This window comes from Antechinus flavipes, chromosome X (genome assembly GCF_016432865.1).
Source record: "Antechinus flavipes isolate AdamAnt ecotype Samford, QLD, Australia chromosome X, AdamAnt_v2, whole genome shotgun sequence".
NCBI classification, from domain to species: Eukaryota; Metazoa; Chordata; class Mammalia; order Dasyuromorphia; family Dasyuridae; genus Antechinus; species Antechinus flavipes.
In genome coordinates this window covers 63,649,106-63,673,809 of record NC_067404.1, presented here as the reverse complement: position 1 = coordinate 63,673,809, position 24,704 = coordinate 63,649,106, and the positions used below count along the sequence as shown (strand labels likewise).

The 24,704-nt window shown below is 37.2% G+C and overlaps 1 protein-coding gene across 2 annotated transcripts in view; it reads left to right on the top strand.

Moving 5' to 3' along the window:
* POF1B (POF1B actin binding protein) overlaps window positions 1–24,704 on the top strand; it is a 50,769-nt gene that overhangs the window by 6,462 nt on the left and 19,603 nt on the right. For both annotated transcript variants that reach the window (XM_051968538.1, XM_051968537.1), the window contains 2 exons: window positions 16,289–16,363; window positions 18,794–18,874. In XM_051968538.1, the coding sequence (XP_051824498.1) occupies window positions 16,289–16,363; window positions 18,794–18,874 (156 nt within the window). The remainder of the gene's footprint in view (window positions 1–16,288; window positions 16,364–18,793; window positions 18,875–24,704) is intronic.

Genomic DNA, 24,704 nt, shown 5'->3' with positions numbered 1-24,704 from the left:
AAAGAGAGAGTGGATAAAGAAACCAAATCCTTGAAAAATAGGATTAGTGAACTGGAAACAGAAAACAGCTCTCTAAAAAACAAAATTGGCGAAATGGAAAAAAATTCCACAGAACAAAAGAACTCAATTGGACAATTAGAAAAAGATCTTAAAAAAGTGAGTGAAGAAAATACCTCACTGAAAATCAGGGTCGAACAATTGGAATTGAATGACTCGAGGAGACAAGAAGAATCAGTCAAGCAAATCCAAAAAAATCAAACAATGGAAAAGGATGTGAAATACCTTCTGGGGAAGACAACAGACCTGGAAAACAGATCCAGGAGAGACAACCTGAGAATCATCGGACTTCCAGAAAAGTATGATGAAAAAAAAAGCCTGAACACTATCTTCCAGGAAATTATCAAAGAGAACTGCCCAGAAGTCATAGAAACAGAAGGTAAAATAGACATTGAAAGAATTCATCGATCCCCTACTGAAAGGGATCCTAAAATCAAAACACCAAGGAATATAGTGGCCAAATGCCAGAACCCTCAGGCAAAGGAAAAAATACTGCAAGCGGCTAGAAAAACCCAATTCAAGTATCAAGGAGCCACAATAAGGATCACCCAGGATCTGGCAGCATCCACATTAAAGGATCGAAGGGCCTGGAATATGATATTCCGAAAGGCTAAGGAACTTGGTATGCAACCAAAAATAACTTACCCAGCGAGATTGAGCATCTTTTTCCAGGGAAGAAGATGGTCATTCAACGAAATAAGCGAATTTCATCTATTTCTGATGAAAAAGCCAGAACTTAACAAAAAATTTGATCTACAAGCACAGAACTCAAGAGAAATCTAAAAAGGTAAAGATTAATCTTGGGAACTATATTTCGGCTGTAAAGATGTATAAAAAATACATGTATACCTTGTTCTAGAAACTAGTTGAGGAAAGGACATTGTACTAGAAAAAAGGGAAAATGGGGGTACTACATTTCATGAAGAGGCAAAGAAAACCTAGTATATCTGAGAGAAAGAATGGAGAGGAATGAAAATAGTGAGTATTTTACTGCTTTCAGAATTGGCAGTAAGAGAAGAATTTTAGACATATTCAATCTATGGTGAAACTTCTCCCACCTCATTGAAAAGTGAGAAGGGAAAAGTGAAAAAGGAAGGAATAAGCTAAGTGGAAGGGAATACGGGAACTGGGAGGGAAAGGGGTAAGTTGGGGGGGGGAACTCTAAGGGGAGGGGAGGGATACTGAAAAAGGGAGGGCTGTGAGAAGCAAGGGGAGCTCACAAGCTTAATACTGGGAAGGGGGGTAAGGGAGGGGGTAAGGGAGTAAGAAGGGAGAAAAGCATAAACCGGGGTCAACAAGATGGCAAGTAATACAGAATTGGTCATTTTAACCATAAATGTGAACGGGGTAAACTCCTCTATAAAGAGGAAGCGGTTAGCAGAATGGATTAAAAGCCAGAATCCTACAATATGTTGTATACAGGAAACACACCTGAAGCGGGGTGATACATGCAGGTTAAAGGTAAAAGGTTGGAGCAAAATCTACTATGCTTCAGGTGAAGCCAAAAAAGCAGGGGTAGCCATCCTGATCTCAGATCAAGCTAAAGCAAAAATTGATCTAATCAAAAGAGATAAGGAAGGGCACTATATCTTGCTAAAGGGTAGAATGAATAATGAAGAAGTATCTATATTAAATATATATGCACCAAGTAGTGTAGCATCTAAATTCCTAAAAGAGAAATTAAGAGAGCTGCAAGAAGAAATAGACAGTAAAACTATAATAGTGGGAGATCTCAACCTTGCACTCTCAGAATTAGATAAATCAAACCACAAAATAAATAAGAAAGAAGTCAAAGAGATAAATAGAATACTAGAAAAATTAGATATGATAGATCTCTGGAGAAAATGTAATGGGGACAGAAAGGAGTACACCTTCTTTTCAGCAGTTCATGGAACTTATACAAAAATTGATCATATATTAGGACATAAAAACCTCAAACTCAAATGCAGTAAGGCAGAAATAGTGAATGCATCCTTTTCAGACCATGATGCATTGAAAATTACATTCAATAAAAAGCCACAGGAAAGTAGACCAAAAAATAATTGGAAACTAAATAATCTCATACTAAAGAATGATTGGGTGAAACAGCAAATTATAGACATAATTAATAACTTCATCCAAGAAAATGATAATAATGAGACATCATACCAAAATGTATGGGATGCAGCCAAAGCGGTAATAAAGGAAATCTCATATCTCTAGAGGCCTATTTGTATAAAATAGAGAAAGAGAAGGTCAATGAATTGGGCTTGCAACTAAAAATGCTAGAAAAGGAACAAATTAAAAACCCCCAATCAAACACTAAACTTGAAATTCAAAAAATAAAAGGAGAGATCAATAAAATTGAAAGTAAAAAAACTATTGAATTGATTAATAAAACTAAGAGTTGGTTCTATGAAAAAACCAACAAAATAGACAAACCCTTAGTAAATCTGATTAAAAAAAGGAAAGAGGAAAATCAAATTGTTAGTCTTAAAAATGAAAAGGGAGAACTCACCACTAACGAAGAGGAAATTAGAGCAATAATTAGGAGTTACTTTGCCCAACTTTACGCCAATAAATTCGACAACTTAAATGAAATAGAAGAATACCTCCAAAAATATAGCTTACCTAAACTAACAGAGGAAGAAGTAAATATCCTAAACACTCCTATCTCAGAAAAAGAAATAGAACAAACTATCAATCAACTCCCTAAGAAAAAAACCCCAGGACCAGATGGATTTACATCTGAATTCTATCAAACATTTAAAGATCAATTAACTCCAATGCTAAATAAACTATTTGAAGAAGTAGGGATTGAAGGAGTCCTACCAAACTCCTTTTATGACACAGATATGGTACTGATACCTAAACCAGGTAGGCTGAAAACAGAGAAAGAAAATTATAGACCAATCTCCCTAATGAATATTGATGCTAAAATCTTAAATAAAATATTAGCAAAAAGATTACAGAAAATCATCCCCAGGATAATACACTATGACCAAGTAGGATTTATACCAGGAATGCAGGGCTGGTTCAATATTAGGAAAACTATTAACATAATTGACTATATCAACAACCAACCAAACAAAAACCATATGATCATTTCAATAGATGCAGAAAAAGCATTTGATAAAATCCAACAGCCATTCCTAATAAAAACACTTGAGAGCATAGGAATAAAAGGACTTTTCCTTAAAATAGTTAGGAGCATATATTTTAAACCTTCAGTAAGCATCATATGCAATGGGGAAAAACTGGAACCTTTCCCGGTAAGATCTGGAGTGAAGCAAGGTTGCCCACTATCACCATTATTATTCAATATTGTATTAGAAACACTGGCCTCTGCAATAAGAGTCGAGAAAGAGATTAAAGGAATTAGAGTAGGCAATGAGGAAACCAAACTATCACTCTTTGCAGATGATATGATGGTATACCTAGAAAACCCCAGAGATTCTACTAAAAAGCTATTAGAAATAATTCACAATTTTAGCAAAGTAGCAGGATACAAAATAAATCCCCATAAATCCTCAGCATTCTTATACACCACCAACAAAATCCAAGAGCAAGAGATACAATGAGAAATTCCATTCAAAATAACTGTTGATAGCATAAAATATTTGGGAATCTACCTACCAAAGGAAAGTCAGGAATTATATGAGCAAAATTACAAAAAAGTTTTCACACAAATAAAGTCAGACTTAAATAATTGGAAAAATATTAAGTGCTCTTGGATAGGCCGAGCAAATATAATAAAGATGACAATACTCCCTAAACTAATCTATTTATTTAGTGCTATACCAATCAGACTTCCAAGAAAATATTTTAATGATTTAGAAAAAATAACAACAAAATTCATATGGAACAATAAAAAGTCGAGAATCTCAAGGGAATTAATGAAAAAAAAATCAAATGAAGGTGGTCTAGCTGTACCTGATCTAAAATTATATTATAAAGCAGCAGTCACCAAAACCATCTGGTATTGGCTTAGAAATAGATTAGTTGATCAGTGGAAAAGGTTAGGTTCACAAGACAGAATAGTCAACTATAGCAATCTAGTGTTTGACAAACCCAAAGATTCTAAATTTTGGGATAAGATTTCATTATTTGATAAAAACTGCTGGGATAACTGGAAATTAGTATGGCAGAAATTAGGCAAGGACCCACACTTAACACCACATACCAAGATAAGATCAAAATGGGTCCATGACCTAGGCATAAAGAACGAGATTATAAATAAATTAGAAGAACATAGGATAGTTTATCTCTCAGACTTGTGGAGGAGAAAGAAATTTGTGACCAAAGATGAACTAGAGACCATTACCAATCACAAAATAGAAAATTTTGATTATATCAAATTAAAAAGCCTTTGTACAAACAGAACGAATGCAAACAAGATTAGTAGGGAAGTAACTAACTGGGAAAACATCTTTACAATTAAAGGTTCTGATAAAGGCCTCATTTCCAAAATATATAGAGAACTGACTCAAATTTATAAAAAATCAAGCCATTCTCCAATTGATAAATGGTCAAAGGATATGAACAGACAATTTTCAGATGAAGAAATTGAAACTATTACCACTCACATGAAAGAGTGTTCCAAATCACTATTGATCAGAGAAATGCAAATTAAGACAACTCTGAGATATCACTACACTCCTGTCAGATTGGCTAAGATGACAGGAAAAAACAATGATGAATGTTGGAGGGGATGCGGGAAAACGGGGACATTGATGCATTGTTGGTGGAGTTGTGAACGAATCCAGCCATTCTGGAGAGCGATCTGGAATTATGCCCAAAAAGTTATCAAACTGTGCATACCCTTTGATCCAACAGTGTTTCTATTGGGCTTATACCCCAAAGAGATACTAAAAAAGGGAAGGGGACCTGTATGTGCCAAAATGTTTGTAGCAGCCCTGTTTGTAGTGGCTAGAAACTGGAAAATGAATGGATGCCCATCAATTGGAGAATGGCTGGGTAAATTGTGGTATATGAACGTTATGGAATATTATTGCTCTGTAAGGAATGACCAGCAGGATGAATACAGAGAGGCTTGGAGAGACCTACATGGACTGATGCTAAGTGAGATGAGCAGAACCAGGAGATCATTATACACTTCGACAACGATATTGTATGAGGATGTATTCTGATGGAAGTGGATTTCTCTGACAAAGAGACTTAACTGAGTTTCATTGGAGAAATGATGGACAGAAACAGCTACACCCAAAGAAGGAATACTGGGAAATGAATGTGAACTATTTGCAATTTTGATTTTCTTCCCGAGTTATTTTTACCTTCTGAATCCAATTCTCCCTGTGCAACAAGAGAACTGTTTGGTTCTGCAAATATGTATTGTATCTAGGATATACTGCAACATGTTTAGCATATATAGGACTGCTTGCCATCCTGGGGGGGGGGGAGGAGGGAGGGAGGGGAAAAAACGAAACATAAGTGATTGCAAGGGATAATGTCGTGTAGAAATTATCCTGGCATGGATTCTGTCAATGCGAAGTTATTATTAAATAAAATAAAATTTATTATAAAAAAAAAAAAAAAAAACAAATGAATATAGATAGCTTTGACTATTTTGAAAATGTCTTTCATATCTTTTGATCATTTATCAGTTGAAGGATGGCTCTTATTTCCATTAATTTGACTCAGTTCTCTATATAGTTGAGAAATGAGGTTTTTAATCAGAAAAACTTGCTGTAAATTGTTTTTTCACTTTGATGATTACTATGTATTTTCGTCATCCTTTTTGCTGAGGCAATTGGGGTTAAGTGACTTGCCCAGGATCACACGGCCAGAAAATGTTAAATGTCTGAGGCTACATTTGAACTCGGGTCCTCCTGGCTTCAGGGCTGGTGCTCTAACCACTGAGCCACCTAGTTGCCCAGGAAGATTATTTTGACAGTTGGGTAAAGTATGGACTAGAATTGGGAGATACCTAAGGAGTAGGAGTATAGAAGTATTAGAGGAGAGAAGCTCATTCAAGAAATTTTATGAAGATAAAATTAATGGGCCCTGGCCACAGATTAGATAGGAGGGGTGAGAGAGAGTCAAGAATAGAGAATGGCGCCTCGGTTGTGCCCGAGTGAGGGGTGTGTGGCAGTGTCCATGATGGTACTAGGGAAATTCCAAGGGGAGAGGACTTGGGCAAGAAAGATCATGAGTTCAATTATAGAAATGTTGAGTTTATAATGGCTACAGGACATCTAGTTTAAGATTTCCAATAGGTAATTGGAGATGGGACTGCAGGTCAGCACAAAGGTTAGGCCTAGATAAGATCTGAGAATCCTCAGCTCAGAGATGACAATTAAGTCCACAGGGAGTGAGATCACCAAGTGAAACCTTGTATAGAGGAGAGAAGCCGGCCCAGGACTAGAGACTCCTGTGGAGTCATATTGAGTCGGTGTTCATTCTTTGAAGAGGACCTATGATGTCAGGAAGGTGATGTCTTGATTGCCTCGCTTAAATCCAGTTTACTTGGCAGAACTGTGCAAAGGCAGCAGTATCACTTTCTCCTCCACAGACCAGTGGCTAGACAGAGGTTAGGATGAGTGGAGATGGCCAGTTTGCAGTGGGAGACCTAGGCCTTTTCGAGCTGTCCTTTCTCAGCTCTCAGTTTGTCTGAAGCAACATCTGTTCAGAAATTAAAGACTAGGTAAAAATTGAGGCAAAAGATGGCCTTGCGGGAAAGATTCTGGGAATAGCCTGGTAAGCTTCTCACCAGAAGTGAGAGGATTGCTATTTACACTCACTCTGAGAAATCAGAACCCAAACAATGAGCAAATGAGACTTGACCTGGAACCTATTATTGGGCAATCATTGATATCCTGAGTGGTTTGTGTTCAAAAGGCTTTGTCCAGTAGCTCCATTTGAATCCCAGTGGGCTTTTTCAAAGCCTGGTTTTTCACAGCTGTATTTCAAGAAATCAGAAATGAAAGCTATATGAGACAAAAAAGCTGATTTTCCCAGTTGTTTTTTTTTTTTTGGGGGGGGGGCGGGGAAGTGGGAAATGATCAAGTAAATTAGACGAGGAAGAGAAGGGGTTTCCACCTGGAAGAGGTCTAATAACATTAGGAGGGTGATGTTTACTAAGAGTGACCTGAATGAAGAGCTGACACTGAGAAGGAAAGTCAGAAAGGAAGGAAGAAAACGGAGAGAGTCGTTAGCCCTGATGTTCCTTAGAGCTCAGCTTCTCAACACTAACCTTTAGATGTGCTTCTCTTTCATATAACATTTTAACAAAAACATCTCCTGTGTTGTGAAAAGAGTTAATTCAAATGGAAACCTTGGCAGATTCTTTAGGCATTAATGTTTTGTGGCTATTAAAGATAATTTTCTCTTCTGCCAAAGCTACTCCTAGCCAAACTTGATTCTTTCTGCCTGCCTGTAATTGGGGGTAATTCTCAAACATCCAGAAGATCAGCATGAAAGTTTTATTGGCATCTAAATATTCCCATGATACTCTGTCTTGTCTAAGTTGACATAACAAGTTGTGATGTAATATAGAGTTTCCATTTGACCACATAACTCTGTTTGTTTCAACCTATTTTATATCTGAGCAAGTGTGCCAGTATCTAATTGGACAAATGACAGCAAAAAACATTGTTTGGAGATCTAGATCTCAGTTCTCATTCTCATCAGTTTTTGTAGTATCTCTCGGGGGTGTGGGAGAAAGAAAGCTGTGCAAGTTTAGACTTTTAATTTGAATTATAGGAGACATTCTGAAAAGAGAGAAAATGGCTGTATGTGTACATACACCTATGGAATGCCTCTGGGAAAATTACAAAGGATAAGTAAGGTGTCTTTTGAATTATTAAAATGTACTCCACAAAAGCCTTTAAATTCATAGGCAAAGTGAAAACATAAGACTAAATGAAAGGAATAAAATAATTGCTTGTGATACTTCAAGGAATCAAGTATATGTTTTTGAAAGGTTCATTGGGAAGGAATATGGTAACCCAAAATAACTAACTAAGAAAGAATTTAAGCGGCTTTGTTTTGTTTTTGGTTTGGTTTGGTTTTTAAAATTACACTTGGTGGTCTGCCTCTTACCTGTTTCTTTGTAGCTATTTCCGAATGAAACATTAAAATTAGACCCAAGACTAATCACATAGAAATAAATGGAAGATGTTATTTTGTTGAAACACAATTTTCATTGTTATTTAAATCAGATTCATAACAGAGAAAGAAGGGGCTCCAAATTCTCTCAAAGTATAATGTCGTGCCTTAATGCTTCAGTGCAAGGAGAATTGAGTACGTAAGTATAAAATAGTGAGCCGGATTTTCTTCCCTGCGACTTGAATCCTATTTACATATGTGGAGGACAAATTGCCACTATGTACTTTTGTCCAGATTGCACAGACCTGCGGAGAGGAGAGAAGTGATGAGAGCAGGTTAGCTACAAAGGGATCTTCTCTTCCTTCTGGGGTCATTCTGCTGTATTGGAATCTTAAATCACCTATACGTGTGGCTACTTAACAGCTTTTCTTGTAAAAACTGGGCAGGCACTGTGATCATGTGATCACTACATTTGTGGATTTTATACTTCATTGCTTTCTCTTTGAACAGAAAATAGAAAGCTCTGCTGCTTTAAAGAATTCCATATGAAAGAAATGTAAGGAACCCATTTCCCAAGTCAGTTATTTTTCTAGTTTAATTCTTAACCTCCATCAAGTATCTGGGTTTGATATATTTATCCTTGTTTTTTACTTCAACGAGAAATTTTGTATTTTGACTCATTACTCAAAAACATTAATAAAAAGGTAATATTTCTGATCTTTCATATTTCCTAGTAATCTTATGTTCTCTTCCTTTGTTCGTTAGCTTGAGCAGTTAGCCCAGTTTGTTGGTAGAATGCTCTGTTCTGTAGTGGGACACATTGGTTTAGGTTCTTTGAAGGATGCCTTATTCACTGACTTGCTTTCCCCGGGGGGGAGGGGGAGGCAGTAATAGGTTCAGTTTACTATGGAGGTCACAGAGTCAATATGTAGCTTTCAAATCGAGCATGATAAATGCCTTGTATAATATTTTGATTGACAATCATATTTAGCTTTCTTACTCCTTATATATCATTTTTCATTTCTATAGCTGCACAAGATAGAAAGATACACTTGCCAAATTGCAAGTTGTTTATTTCTTTTTGTTCCTAAGGCAGGGAGAAGGAAGTGGGTGGGTAATGAAGTTGAGAGCCATTTATTTTTTGAGTTTCCAGGAATTACTTCTTTTGAATGACCAGTGAGTCTCACTATTATGTTAAGTGTTGGGTTGTATTTTTTTGTTTTTGGTAGGTTTTTCCCTTCTAATAAAAGTTTGTCAAATGAAGCAAACAACCCCTAAAACAATTCTCTTCCTCCCTTGAGTAGAAAGGATACTGGATATGGAATCTTGCCTCTAACCCTTGTTAGCTAGGGGACCATAAATAAATCACTCAGCTTGTACAAGTACAGTGGTGGAAGAACAGTTTTAAAAATAAACCTTAGTGTATTCCAGAAATACTGTCATCCCTTCTTTACTTCCATTTTTGTTTGTTTGTTTGTTTTGGAATGAAGACAGTGTGACAAAATGTTGCTACTGCTCATGTGGGGTTCTTCTATGTAGTCTTGCACTCTTCAGAAACATTCCAGGGAGGATTTTCTTCATTATTATTTCTTTTCAGTGTGTGCTTAGATTGTGTCGAAAGTATTTCATATATATTAGCACAGGAGTATATCTCTACATTTTTGTGCAAATGTACACACATGTATATTACCTTACCCAGAGATCTTTAATTGTTCTCCATTGCACATCACGGAAAAGCTGTAAGCTGGGGTCAGCCTATTTTTCTAGCCCTATTCTCCCTTGGTCTTTTCTCACTTTACTCTTTAACCAAAGTAGATGGTTTGCTGTTCCTGTATCTTTGCCTACATTGAGTTAATTTTTGTCTTGATTATTTATACGGATGATGTGAGGATGAACAACCATGTATAATGATGATAATTTCTCATCTTTGGAAAGCATTTTACAGTTTTTCAAAACCCATCCCTTTTAGTTGCTCCTGTGAGATTCACAAAGCAGAGGTGATTATCCCCTTTTTGTGGGGATTAAGTGACTCTCCCAACTTAATGACAGAACTAAGGCTAGAATAAAAGTTTTATGATTCCCAATCTAGTCTTCTTGCCACAATGCCTCCCTCGGTTATCTTTTTTTAGTTGCCTTTTGTTTCTTTATAAATTAACTTTAATATTCCAAATTGAGATGTTTTCTTATGAGCAAAACATCCCTCAGTGGCTCTTCCTGTACTGAATTCTTATAGTTTCCTATTATTCCTCTATTCCTCTAAGAATATAATTCGTTCATATTCTACACCTTTGTAGAGCATACCAAAGAGATTCAGTAATTGTTTCTTTTCCAGTTGTCAGGGTCTTGGCCCGAAATGACAACATAATTCAGTTCACATTCTAGCTTGGTAAATTTTCTCACCCTGGATGATTTACATACCTCAGCAGGTAGAGAATCAGTTTCTAGGTTTCCCCCATGTTAAGTCTTTTACTTAACTATCAACACAGGGCTGTGTACATGTGGGAGGCGCTTAAAAAACATTTGTTAAATTGGATTGGCTACCATAATTGGTATGTCATCCCATCATCCCATTGTCTTTGGTATGTTATCTGTAGATTCAAAACTGGATGTAGAATCTCCTCATTTTAGGTATGGGAAGACTTAAAAGAATGTTAACTAAAGGTTACACCGAGATATTAAGTAACTAAGCCAGTGTTGTTTGTATAATCATATACTGTGCTACCTCTTAATTTTCAGTTTATCTGTTTATCAGTTCTGTAAAATTCACTATCTGATACTTAAACTCTGTGATTTCATCAATTTGGACAATTCTTCCATTGACACAGATTGCTACACACCTGAGCAGAAGGCCTTTGAAAGTTATAGCTGAAAAGTTCATCCCACATGGTCAGTCTGATGACTGCTTCGGGAGTAGCCTGGTCTGGATTTCATATAAAGGGAGAGTATATGTTCTAACTTAAAAAATGAGAAGACCAACACTGTCCTTGACTTGAGGCTTGTTGCCACTTAGGGTTGACCTTATTTATAGTCATTGGGTGTATTATTCTTGCTGCTCTCCTTCCTCTACTTTGTATTATTTCCTGTCTTCCTAGGTTTTTCTGAATTCTTCATATTGAATACTTCTTTTAGCATGTCATGATTCCCTTGCATTATTATACCACAGTTTCTTCTACCATCCCTTAATTATTGAGTACATTTATTTCTAGCATTTGGTTTTCATAAATAATGTGACCTTGATTATGTTTATATATTTGAGTCTTTTCTTACTATCAGTAAAGCTCCTTGGGTGTATATAGTACCTGTAATGGAAGCTCTGGGTTCAGTATGAATATGAATAATTTATTAACTTTTCTTGTATAATGGCAAATTGTTTTTCAGAATGGTTAAACCAATTCACATTTCTATCAGCAGTTAATTTACATGTCTGTTCTCCCAAAGATTTTCCAACATAGAATTTGCCCATCTTTTCTAATTTGATGGGTATAAGATGACATGCCTCAGTTTTAATTTATATTTCTCTGATTAATGGTATTTTAAAGCCAATTTTTCATTTGGCTTTTAATAGTTATATTTCTTCTTTTGAAAACTCAATTCATCTCTTTTGATCACTTGTCTATGGGACAATTGTTTTTAGGTTATAAAAATTTATTTTCATATATAGAGTGAGTTGTTGATTTAAACTTATTTTTAAAAATTTAAACTTTATTTTTCAAGTTCAAATATTTACTGTAAATCTGTCCCTTTCACTACCCTATCTCCTCATAAATGAACAGGTTTTTGTTTGTTTTAACCTGAAAAAAACAAATTCCTCCATGCAAGTCTACCAATTTTGGCAGAACAAATTCTTAGATAAGCCATGTCCAACAATTTAAAACTCTTTCTGTATCTTAAGTTCATCACCTTTTCTTCAAGATGATGTTAGTGATCTATTTCACATTCATTCTTTTGCACTCAGGATTTATCGTGAAATTGATCAGAGATTTAAATGCAGTCACGTAGAGCAGTAGATAAAGTGTGGGCCTTGGAGTCAGGAAGATTTGAATTCAGATCCTATATTAGACACTGGCTATTTAACCTGTGTCTTGGTTTCCTTATGTATATATAATAATAACACTACCGATTTCACAGGGTTTTTGTGAGGATCAAATGAGTTAAAACATGTAAAAAACATTATATAAATGCTAGCTATTAAATTCTTTCATAATTGTTTTTCTATTTAATGTTGTTGTATAAATCCTTCTAGTCATGCTTACTTTGCATCAGTTCCTGAAGTTCTTTCAGTTTCTTCTGATATTGTCCATTCTGTCATTTTTATGATCTGATATTCCATTTCATTCATATGCCATAGTTATTTAGCCATTCACCAAAAGGAAGACAATTTCTTAGTTTCCAATTTTTAAAAAGAGCTGCTATACATATAGATAATTTCTTCTTTAAAAATTTCTTTGAGTGGGGAATATATAGTTATGATATAGTGGGACCAAAAAATATGCATAGTTTGATAACTTTACAGCCAGAGTTCCACATTGCTTTCCACAATGATTATTAGACCAACCCACGACAGAACCAACAGGGGACTAGTATACATGCTTTTCTACAGCCATTCTAATTATCACTGATTTCTTCTTTTGTCATTTTTGTTAGTCTGATAAACATATCAATCTACTTTGCTGTTTTCCCAGCAGTTGATGATTGAAGAAATTTTTTCCCATTAGTTCATGGAACACTAGGACCTCTGCACAAGTTTCTAGGCATTGTTTAGTTCTCTTTTTCCCTTGATCTACTTACAATAAAAATCTACTAATTTATTTGTCGATTCCAATAGGTTTTTTTCTTTCAATTTTTGTTAATTTCTTCCTTGATTTTCAGATTTTCTACTTTGGCATTAGATTAGACAGATATTGATTTCTTTTTTTCTAGATTTTTTTTTAGTTGCATGCTGAATTCATGTACTTTTTCTTCCTCTTTTGGCTGATAAAAGAAGTTTGATATATAAAATTTTCCATAAGGACTGCTTTATCTGTACTTACAAGTTTTTGTACATTGTCTTATTGTTTTTATATTTTTTGTTAAAATTTCTATTGTTTTTATTATTGGTTCTTTGACCCACCAATTCTTTTGGTTTGTTATTTTGTCTCCAACTTTTTAAAAATTCTTTCTTCAAATGTCCTTTGTTTAATTTAGTTTTTCTTGCATTGTGGTTAATAAAGAATATGTTACCTCTTTTTGCTTTTCTACATTATGAAGTTTTTAATGGCTGACTTCATAATGAATTTTTGTACAGGTAATGTGCACAGCTAAGAAATGTATAACCTTTCCTGTTCTATTCGTTAGTTTTAAGAGATCGGTCATCACTCATATTTCCAAAAATCTAATTGGACATTTTGGTTTTTTTCCTGTTCATCTTTTGAGTAGATTTATCTAAATCTAAGAGAGATAAATCTAGATCCCTTACTATTATAGTTTTGCTATCTATTTCTCCTTGCAATTCCACTAACTTTGCTATAAGTGTCTGGATACTGTGCTATAGATGCTATTGAGTAGGCAGGATTGTTATCGATTCATTTTCTTTGATGCCTTAAAGAATAATCCATGGATCTCGAGATATTCCGAATGCATTGATCAGCCATGTGATAGATAATGCATAAATTACTCTATGGATTTTGTGCCTTACCAGTGAAATTGCCAAAAAAGATGCTACAAAATTAAATAAAGTAGCAAAAATCATTTGATAAGAATCTAGAGAGAGATAAATGAGGAAAAAAGGAAGAAGGAGGATTTTTTGGTGCTTCCAGATCTCAAATTATATTACAAAGCAATCATTATCAAAACTATTTGGTACCAGATAAACAAGACAAAAACTGTATTTACAAAGTTATACCCCTTTGACTTCAACTCATACCTTCTACATCTTTGCCTAGTGACCTGCTTGTTTTAAAAAATCATTTTAATGCTATTTTTAATTTTCATATTGCTTTCATTGACAGATTTGAGCTCAGGCTAAGTGACATGTTATAGGTCATATACCTAATAAAGGATCTGAGGCTGGAGTGCAGTGCATGCTCCATTACACTACACTGACTTTTCTTAAGGTAGAAACATCCTAGGCACTCCAGAACAGAGACTGAAAGATTCTCCTCAATTTGGGCCTTTTCTTTTGAAGGTCACTTTGTCAACTAAGTGTCCAATACCTTAACATATGAAAAACCTGGTTTTGCTTGTACTGTGCATCATTATAGCATATACATATGGTTGAAAAAAGAAAAGGCCCTAAATAGCACTTAGGTTAGTCTTAGCAAAGTTTGTCAGGCTTCACCAAGTCTTTCATTCCATGGCTTGTTATATTTTTCCCCACTCATCACCACTTTTTGCTTGAGAATTTTTTACATGACCATGGGTAGATAGGTGTATAAAATGGGTATGCAAATCAAACCTTTACTGGTAATCCTAATTTCACCACCCCACATTCAGTCGGGTCATGACCGACAGTTGAAGAAACTTTGCTATATATTCCCTGAATATAGCTGATGCTGAAACTTTGTGTCAAGGACTCCTTTGACCATCTGATAAAACCTATGGAGCCCTTTTCAGAATAAAATTTTTAATGCATAAAACTCAAATACTTAAGTAGGCAATTATATGAGATACAATTTTAAAGTATTTTTTAAAAATAATTTCACAAAACTCAGTCTAAATGTTTTCCTTTTGGGAGTTTCATTTTAAGTTTTCTTGATGAATAGCACTTAGTATAACGAGGTGTGGGCAAAGGGGATTGTTTGGTGGAAAGCCTTGGTAAATCCTCAGAGCCCTCCATGAATGGGAGCTGAGGTGAATCAGCTGCATCAGGGAGTGTTCCCATTTTATGGTAGAGCAAATGTTCTCCCTGGGGATTCATTGGCTTGGCTCAAGGTACCAGCTATAGTCTCTGCTAGAAGTTAGATTTGAATCCAGGCCTTTTACTTCCAGGTCCTATACTTTCTCTTACGTCCAGAACTCAGAATGTTTTCCTTAAAGTGCCTCTCTTTTGCCTGTAGTATACAGCTCATTAAACGTGTTTGTTGGGATTTCCCCTAATTCCTACTTGGAAATCTAGGTCTGTACTGCAAAACTGCCTGAAATGGTAAGTCCAGGGTATTGCTGCTGATGGAGTGCTAGAGAAAAGAAAGCAAAAGGAAGATGCTGACAAACCGAATCAAAAGAAAAGAAAGAAAAAGGCACAGAGGAGATTGTCTGTACTGCAAACTAAGTACATGGAAGTTTTTAATTGTAAGAAAAACTTGTCGTGCCTATAGAATAACTTTCCTCTTGTTCACGGTTTCCTGTACAAATCCCTGAATATGTCTGGAGATAACCTCTTGCTCTAGAAGAAAAAATGGTTTTATGGTTATGGAAAATTCTCCCGGAGTTGTCGATTGATTACAATGGAAATGATACATGTCAAATTTCAGTCTCACCATAAAGCCTCTCCCCTCCAGTTTTTGGGAATATTAGCCTTATTTCTCTAATCGTTGTTTGAAAATCAGCATTTCTGCATCCCTTTTATGTGTGGCATTAGAGTCCTGGGATCCACAATGTAAATCAGAGCAAGGTTTTTTTTTAGCACAAGCCTGGGAATGAGGTGTAGTGCAAGTATTATTGTATTATTATTATTATTACGTGGAGGAGAAAACTGCAACTTAGGTAAGAAAGATGAATTAGGCAAAGTCATATAGTTCCTACTTATAGGAAGCTGCTTTCAAGCACAAGCTCTTGTCTTTTTCCATCCCACAATGCCAAGCACCTGGGAGAATTGGGCTGAAGTGTGATGCACAGGAATTCCTTGGGTTTGAGTTGGAAGGATTGGCAGAGGCCAGTCGGGACCTGAAGAAGAATCCCTTTTAGTGTAGCATGATAGGTGGTCATCCTGCCTTTATTTGAATGGCCTCTAGTGACTTGGGCAATGTTAGCAAAACTCTAAAGACAAAAACAAAAATAACAAACTGGATGGTCTCCTTACAGCCCGAGAAAATTATATTTCCACGATAACGTTGACAAAACCAGTGCTATCTTATCATTAGGGCATGCATATGTTTGCTCACAAAGCTATCGGAATAAACATAACATTTTTCCTAATGGGGAAAAATGAATCCCAGTTAAAGAAGCATGCCAGAAGGGATGACTGATTTCTTTTTGTTTCTTCCCGCAGGAGCTCCATTCTCCAACACTGAAAGTAGCTACTTGTGCCCCGAATACTCTGCATGTAACCCATAATGTCGAACAGGTAAACTAAGTCATCTTTTTATCTCCTCTTAGCCCACAAAAGACTTTCTCTCGTCCCTAAAAGCTTGGTAGGCTAGGCCTACCTAAGTTAGTATTTAAAAAAAAATATTCTGTTTTAATCCGTCAGAATGTTACTCCTCACTCTCCCTCTAAATCCCCTTTCCCTTAATTGAGAACACAAGAAAATAAAACCCATTATAACCATGTATCAAATGAAAACAATTTCTATGTTGTTAATGTTCAAAAGCCATTTGTCTCATTCTTTATTCCAAGGCCTTCGCCTCTCATAAGAAGTGATAGGAAGCATGTTGCGTCATTAGTCTTCTGGAATTGTGGTTTTCACTTGTGTTAGTATTAACAGCCTAAAGGAACAATCTATCAACAAGCATTTATTAAGCACCTACCTTGTGCCAGGCCCTGTGCTAGATGCCAGGGAGTCAAATAGAAAGAATGAATTCACCCTTGGTCCACAGGAGTTTTCATTTGAAATATTAGTGCTGTGAACTGGATTTTAAATCTGTGTTAAAATGTGGACTAAACTACAATTTTGTATTTGTTAGGCAGAATCATATTTATTTTAGGTTCTGGGCCTCTTAATTTTGTGCAGATGTTTTTAATTTGAGCATAAATCAAATGTTAATCTCTGAAAACTGAAACGTGATGCTCAGTGGGGAAGCAAAACACTTTGAAAGCCACAGCATTGTAATAAAACATTCTAATTTTGAAGACTACATTAGAGGGCAAGGGTGAACCCAAGCCAGAGGTACATGTTGCCAAGGTCCTACGCTTTGAGACATATGTAAGGATCCTCCCTTTCCTGGTCTTGAATGTACTTACTCAGAGGGATTAAGAATGTCATGATTTAAAGTGTTATGTCTCCTCCCAAAGTCTCTAATTAATAATAATTTACATTGCCATGTCAATTTATAATTACAGATTATATTCATTATTTTATTTGAGCTTCTCAATCTTGCAAGGTAGTCAGGCCCAGATATTACTTTGCAGATGAGACACTTGAGGCCTGGAGAGGTTAGATTAAGTGGCTTGTCCAAGATCACCTCTAAGAAATGGCAGGGCTCATTGTGCCTTTCAGTCTATTATGTCACTCTGACTCTCTCAAATCTGTGTTATCTGGAGTAAAGTTAAAACATTAGCATGGATCACTTTATTCAGTTCATCTAGCAGCTGTTAACAAGTTGGAGTCATGAGAATGAGACCTAGAACATAATTTTTTTACTTTCACTTTTTAGCAGGGAGGGGGAAGCACAATGTGATGCAATATTTTGAGCTGAAAAATCAAGAATAGATAGGGTGATGGATCATATGTCTGTCATCTATAGACTAATTTTGCTGAATTCACAAGCTCATCACCACTGGTGGCTTTTCCACACTTGCATTGCAGGCACTGCCAGAACTCCAGAGTAAAGCCAAAACTAGGTTAAAATATCACTGGGAAATGTTTGGCGAAGCTAGGTGGCACAGTGAAAAAAGTAAGTGCTAGAAACTTCCTAGCTGTGTGACCCCGGGCAAGTCACTTGACCCTGTTTGCCTCAGTTTCCTCATCTGTAAAATGAGCTGGAGAAGGAAAAGGCAAAGCACTCCAGTGTCTTTGACAAGAAAAAAACCCCAAAAGGGGGTTATGAAGACTCAGACGTGAGTGAAGACAATTGAACAAGGGAAGTGTTGAACAAAATAAATCAAAATCCAATACAATATATACAGTGTTAATTTGTAGTTTACTAAATTAGTTACCATGACCTATGGGAATCATTTTGTATTTGAGTTAACACCACTGGTATAAGGTGTGGAGGAATGATGGAGTATTCATTCCAAGAAAATCATTCATCCTTGAAGTATTAAAACAACTATAGGGCATGACCTTATGAGGTTAATCCTGGACAGCCAGAGGATAGCCGGACAACCCAGTATTGTAGAAAGGGCGCTGACAAAGGCAGAATTTCCTCATCACAGAAATTATTCACTTCCTAGTTAGTCCAGGTCCCCTATCCAGAAAGTCCCTGTTGTTCTGGTGAATACTTACAAAATAATATTTGGTCATCACAATGCCTCTACAATGTGTGTGTGTGTGTGTGTGTGTGTGTGTGTGTGTGTGTGTGTGTGTGTGTGTGTTTAAACCTATCATGCATTTTAAAATGGGAACACATTCTATTGAGGAAAAAGTTAACAGATTCAAACTAATAGTGACATTGTACCAGTCCCTAGTGAAATATTGGTCACACCTTCAATAAGTGCTTATTCGACTGATTTGAATTAAACTCAGTCATGGAGACTAAATCATAGGCTTGCTTGCTGATCCTCCTAAGTGCTCCAAAGTTCAAGTTACGATTACTGGTGACTAGTCCATTGAATCACTTTATGATTTTATGTGCCTTTTTATCTTTTTCTCTCCTCTGCCCTTCCCTATTTCCAGGAACTTCATTCTCCAACAGTGAAAGTGACCACTTATCCACAGACCACCATCAGGAGATATATCGTGCAAAATCCTGATCAGGTGAGGCGAAACACACAGAATTGCATTATTGATAACATGAGCAAAAACAAATGAATCAGCAACCCAATTTCTTGCACTATTTGAAATGAACTTCTAATCAGTGTTACTACCATCTTCCATCCTTAATTCCAGCCATATTCTGACTCAGAGGTAGTTTCCAGCAGCACAGAAATGCTTGAGTTATAAAGGTTTCAAGTCACGCCCCACCCAGCTGTGACAGAAACCATTTCAGACACTGAACTAGTGGAGAAGGACAGAGGAACACAAACCTTTTTTTTTTTTTTAAATAACTTTTTATTGACAGAACCTATGCCAGGGTAATTTTTTACAACATTATCCCTTGCATTCACTTCTGTTCCGATTTTTCCCCTCCCTCCCTCCACCCCCTCCCCCAGATGGCAAGCAGTCCTACACATGTTGAATAGGTTACAGTATATCCTAGATACAATATACGTGTGCAGAACCGAACAGTTCTCTTGTTGCACAGGGAGAATTGGATTCAGAAGGTAGAAATAACCCGGGAAGAAAAACAAAAATGCAAGCAGTTTATATTCATTCCCCAGTGTTCTTTCTCTGGGTGTAGCTGCTTCTGTCCGTCCTTGATCTATTGAGACTGAATTAGCTCTCTTTATCGAAGAGATCCACTTCCATCAGAATACATCCTCATACAGTATCGTTGTTGAGGTATATAATGATCTCCTGGTTCTGCTCATTTCACTCAGCATCAGTTCATGTAAGTCTCGCCAGTCCTCTTTGTATTCATCCTGCTGGTCATTTCTTACAGAACAATAATATTCCATAACATTCATATACCACAATTTACCCAGCCATTCTCCAATTGATGGGCATCCATTCAATGTCCAGTTTCTAGCCACCACAAAGAGGGCTGCCACAAACATTTTGGCACATACAGGTCGCTTTCCCTTCTTTAGTATCTCTTTGGGGTATAAGCCCAGTAGTAACACTGCTGGGTCAAAGGGTATGCACAGTTTGATAACTTTTTGAGCATAGGAACATAAACCTTACAATAAAAACTCTCTCATTCTGTCAGGAGTCAGGTTGTTTTTGGAGTCCATCCCAATTGGCAATTCAGATTTGATCTGCAAAAGAAAAAAATGTTCAAAGTATCTTATTACATTTGCTGCCCAGCTTAAAACTTTAGACCTCCCATTGTTTCCTTGCTTAATATATTTTTTTTCCTTTGCTTTGAGAGGAAAATCGAGGGGAAAAAATATTGTTTACAGTATTCTCTTCTCTCATTCTTCTACATCAACCTTCCTCTCCCAACAAAAACTCTAAAATAGTGACTGGATGGTATATTGATATGTATCTTCAGATTTTTCTATATATTTTTGAGACATTGGTTACGTGTGCCAAGGGTAGAGGTGATCTAGACAAAAATTCACTGATCTTTGCTTTGTACTGTATTTCACTGGGTTCTGCCATTGTATGAAAAAAATGCCTCCCCCCCCCCAAAAAAAAGCCAATTTTTTTTTCCTGCAAAAGTGTAAAAAGGGTTAAAAAGAGCACATAGTCCCTAGCTGGGACCGGGACCTACCTCTTTACTCCTGCCTGCCAGTTTCTTCCCTTTTTTGCCCCAGGGCACCCTGGAACTTGAGGCTTCCAGGGTCCATGCACTGTTGGTGTGATGGAAGCCACAGTTTTGAATGTTAATTGGGGTTGGCCAACACTGATAACTACACTTCAGCAAGCTTGACAATAACCGATGGCTAGTTTGGATCGAGATTCAGCTTTCGTAAACAACTCCAGTTGTTCAGGAAAACGTGCTTGCCCTAGTTTTCAGGTTCCTTCTCCTTAGTCATGGGCACACAAGTGCCAAATCTGAAACTTGGCTCGGGAGCTTGTGCCTCTGTCTCATTGGCTAACATAATGGGGTAAAATATTGCAAAGAGGCAAGTTAAGGTTTAATGTGATTGGGCCACCTCAGGAATTACTGGGCTTTTTCTCACTGGAGACTCTTGCTGAGGTAATAGATTGGACTGATACCTTCCAGATGAGATTCTGGGATTTCTTCCCCCCACCCCCTTCCCGGCTCTCCTTTTTTTTTCATTATGAAATCAGAATTAGCCAAGTCATATCTGTAGGGCCCTGACCAAGTGGTTAGTCAGTGTTTGCTTGAGGACTTCCTGCTCACTGCTGAAGCAGGCCCTTCCTCTCTTGCCTAGCTCTCATTGTTAGGAACTTTCTCCTCGAATTAAGCTGAAATCTTCTTCTGCTCAGCTTCTGCTAATTGTTCCCAGGAATTTGAACTCAAGGGTCTCCACTTGAAGTTCAGGTCAAGTCACCAAGCACCCGCTGTGTGCTAGGCACTCTACTAAGTGTTGTGGATGTAAAGAAAGGCCAAACAATCCCTACCCTCAAGAAGCTTACAGTGTAGGTAAGGTGGAGGGCACAATTTACAGAGGTGGCTGTTGTTGTTTGTCCCTCTTTGAAGACGACCAGGACATCTGGGAGATGATGCCTTGATGTGCAAGTGAGTTGGATTGAAGTGAGAGAGGGCTCTGTAAGGTCACATGCCTCACTTTCCCCCCCAGAGCCAGCTGGGGCCAGTGACCAGATAGAGATCAAGATGACTAGAGATGGCCGTAGATTCAGTGGGACACCTGGGCCTTTTTAAGTTAAGGCTTTTAAAAGGTCTCAGTTTGACTGAAGCAACACCCAAACAGTGATTAAGGCTAGGTGAGAAATGAGGCAAAGGATCTCCAACAGTGACAATTCTCTTCTTCATGGAGGATGATACAAATGGCAAGTTGCATCCTTTGTAGGTAAAAACGATACAACTGGTTTTGCAAGACAACTTGAAAATCCAGGCTAGAGATATTCTCCATATTATTTGTTCAAGTCTATTCCTTTTGGGCTTGCTTTTTTTAGGGTCCTTGGGAGAATGTTCTAGTTGAATGACAATAGAAGAGGTCGACCCTCCAAAATGTAACTCTGTGCTTTGTCTTTTTGAACCTCTCTAATTTATTTCTTCTTCCTGCCATTGAAGCGGCTTTTCGTTCCACTGGTTATATTTTCCCCACTAGTGATTCACATTTTGCTCCTGCTCTTCTCTTTCTGCCCATTTGTATTTGTTTTGTTTGAGGAAATTCCGAATTTCAGTTTGATTTCAGGCAAAAACCAAGGAAATGTTTAGGCCCTCCCACTGGAGAATACTTAAGGATGAAAAGAACCAGTTTTACCTTCTTAGATATGGTATGATAGTACTTTGGAAACCTCTGCTAGAATTCTTCCAGCTAGCAATTAAAGTAATAATAATCTGCAGTCAGAGATAATACCTGTTCGTTTTCAGGATGGACCTGGCACCCATTCCAATATATGCATTGAAAAAAGGACGTGCCCTTGAGAATTGGAAGACTTCTGCTTAGGTTGTTTTGCCTAGAAGTGTGTCCTCATCCCACACTGTCATCAAAGAATATTCAAGCTGGGAGAAACTTTTCTTCCCTTTTAGTTTGACCCTCTGAACCAATGAGCCCTGAGAAAAGGAAGTGATAGGTCCAAGCTCACAAAACAACTTGGTTACAGCCTGGACTGGGACGCAGGCCTCTTGTCCGCCAGCATTCACATATTTTCTGCCACCAATACCTATGCCTTTCTGGAGCAGCTGATCGACTCATTGGGAAGAATTAATGCTTGGTTGAGGGCGGGGGAGTAGCGTTGGTTGTCATTTTGCGCTTTTTTTGTGATATTTAAACTACTTAAAAATTACTTCATGGACCTATTTGACAGTGGCCTTTGACTCCAGATTCCTGTATTTCTCTGTTGTTACCAATTTCCCTGCCCCAGGCCAGAGTCATCTTTGAAACTGTGTTGTGGCAGTATGTCTGATCTGCAGAGTGGATGCAGAGGTGCCCTTGGCTTCCTGAAGCTCTGCATTCAATTCCTACTTTTGACACTCACTGAATACAGATCGCAACATACTATTTTCACCTTTTTTGTGGTTTGTTCCTCATGCTTTTTTCCCTTTTGTTCTGATTTTTCTTTCACATCATGACTAATGTGGGAATTTGTTTAAAATGATTGTACGTATATAACCTATAGCAGATTGCTTGCTGTCTTGGGAAAAGTAGAGATAAGGGAGGGAGAAAAAATGTAGAACTCAAAAGTCTTACAAAAATAAATGTTGATATAAAGGACTGCTTGCCATCTAGGGGAGGGGGTGGAGGGAGGGAGGGGAAAAAAATTGGAACAGAAACGAGTGCAAAGGATAATGTTGTAAAAAAAAAAAAAAATTACCCTGGCATGGATTCTGTCAATATAAAGTAATTATTAAATAAAAATTTTAAAAAAATAAATGTTGAAAACTATCTTTATATGTAATTAGAAAAATAAAATGCTGTTAAAGGAGGGGTCAAGGCCTTTCCTAATTTGGTCTTAAAATGCCTGCCTTCTCCATCCCCCTAAAACAATTGGACTGTGAGTCACCCTTCCCTGTTTAGGAAGGAATGATATATTCCTCACTGGGAGGAGAACTTTTCAGTCCTTTGGGAAAGTGGTCAAAGGAAGAATGCAATACCAGCTATTACTCTGGAATATTCATTCAAAAATGTATTTTAATATAGTATTACCTTTCTTTATTCAATTCCCATGGATGTCGATTCAAATCACCTGAGGGTTAGTGGAAGCAATGCTAGTCTGAACATCTTTCTAAGCTAGAAATGTATGGATATTAGATTAATGTTAAAATAAGTAAAAAACAGTTTCTGGTCGACTTATTCTTAAAATTGAATCCAATATTATTTTTTTGCTTTAACAGAGGAAAAGGAATTATATTGAAATAAAGTTGTCATTTCTCCTCCATCTAAATTCACCGGTTCTCTGAAACCCATCTATAGCCTCCTTGAGGATCTAGACCCTAGATTAAGAACCCCAGCTCTAGGTCAACTCCCTTAATTTGTCGGTATTGTTAAATTTTACTGATGCCTTTTGATTCTTATACTGCCACCAGACGAGAAGTGACTTGGTAAGGTCACACAGGCAGCGTAGTAGAGCTGGGATTTGAACTTGGGGCCGAGACCCGGGGTCCTTTCCGCTGCATCAATCAGACTTGCCCTCAGAATTTTTAAAATACCCATTCACCTAAGCGTCTGCTGAATTTGCATTGCTACTATCTCTTGGAGTTGGGTTGTAATCGCTGCTGGATTCTACATTGACCGATGTTAAACTTTTTCCATCTCTTGCTACCCTTGATTTTCTTGACCCATCTTGAAAAATAAAAAGCACACCTATGAGCAGCTTGGGTCTCTCCTGCTTCCCATCACCACCACTCCCCCACATACCCCAAGTATAGATTCCCACAAAAAGCTATCTAACAACAGAACATTGCATTTCTTGTCCCTCTACTGGTCGATTGTCATTCAGTTCACCCTGGGCATGTAAGTCACCGGTTCTTTCGTAGCTTGACATGTAAGGACTTCACTAATCCTACAGCAATTTAGTTTGGAGCTCCAGTGGCTTATTTCTAGTCTCAGGATTAGAAACATGTGCTCTGCTGAGAATTATAATATCAGAGGATATTTAGAGGGCATCCAAATCCAAAGAAGGGCTGCCAGGTGCTGGTGAATTACATTTGTTTTGCCTTTCTGCATAGATTGTTTGCATAGAAACCTAGCAGGGAATCCATTTTAAATAAGGCTGACCTTAAACTGCTCCACCTGAAAGGAAACTCATTATATCTTGCCTTCAGGAGAGAAATAAATACCATCCATTTAGAAAGAACTCTTGTCATACATGATATGAGAGATATCCAGCTACCCCGCTTGAACTTTGCTGCAATTTTCTCACTACTCTCTAGGTCTTTGTGTGACTT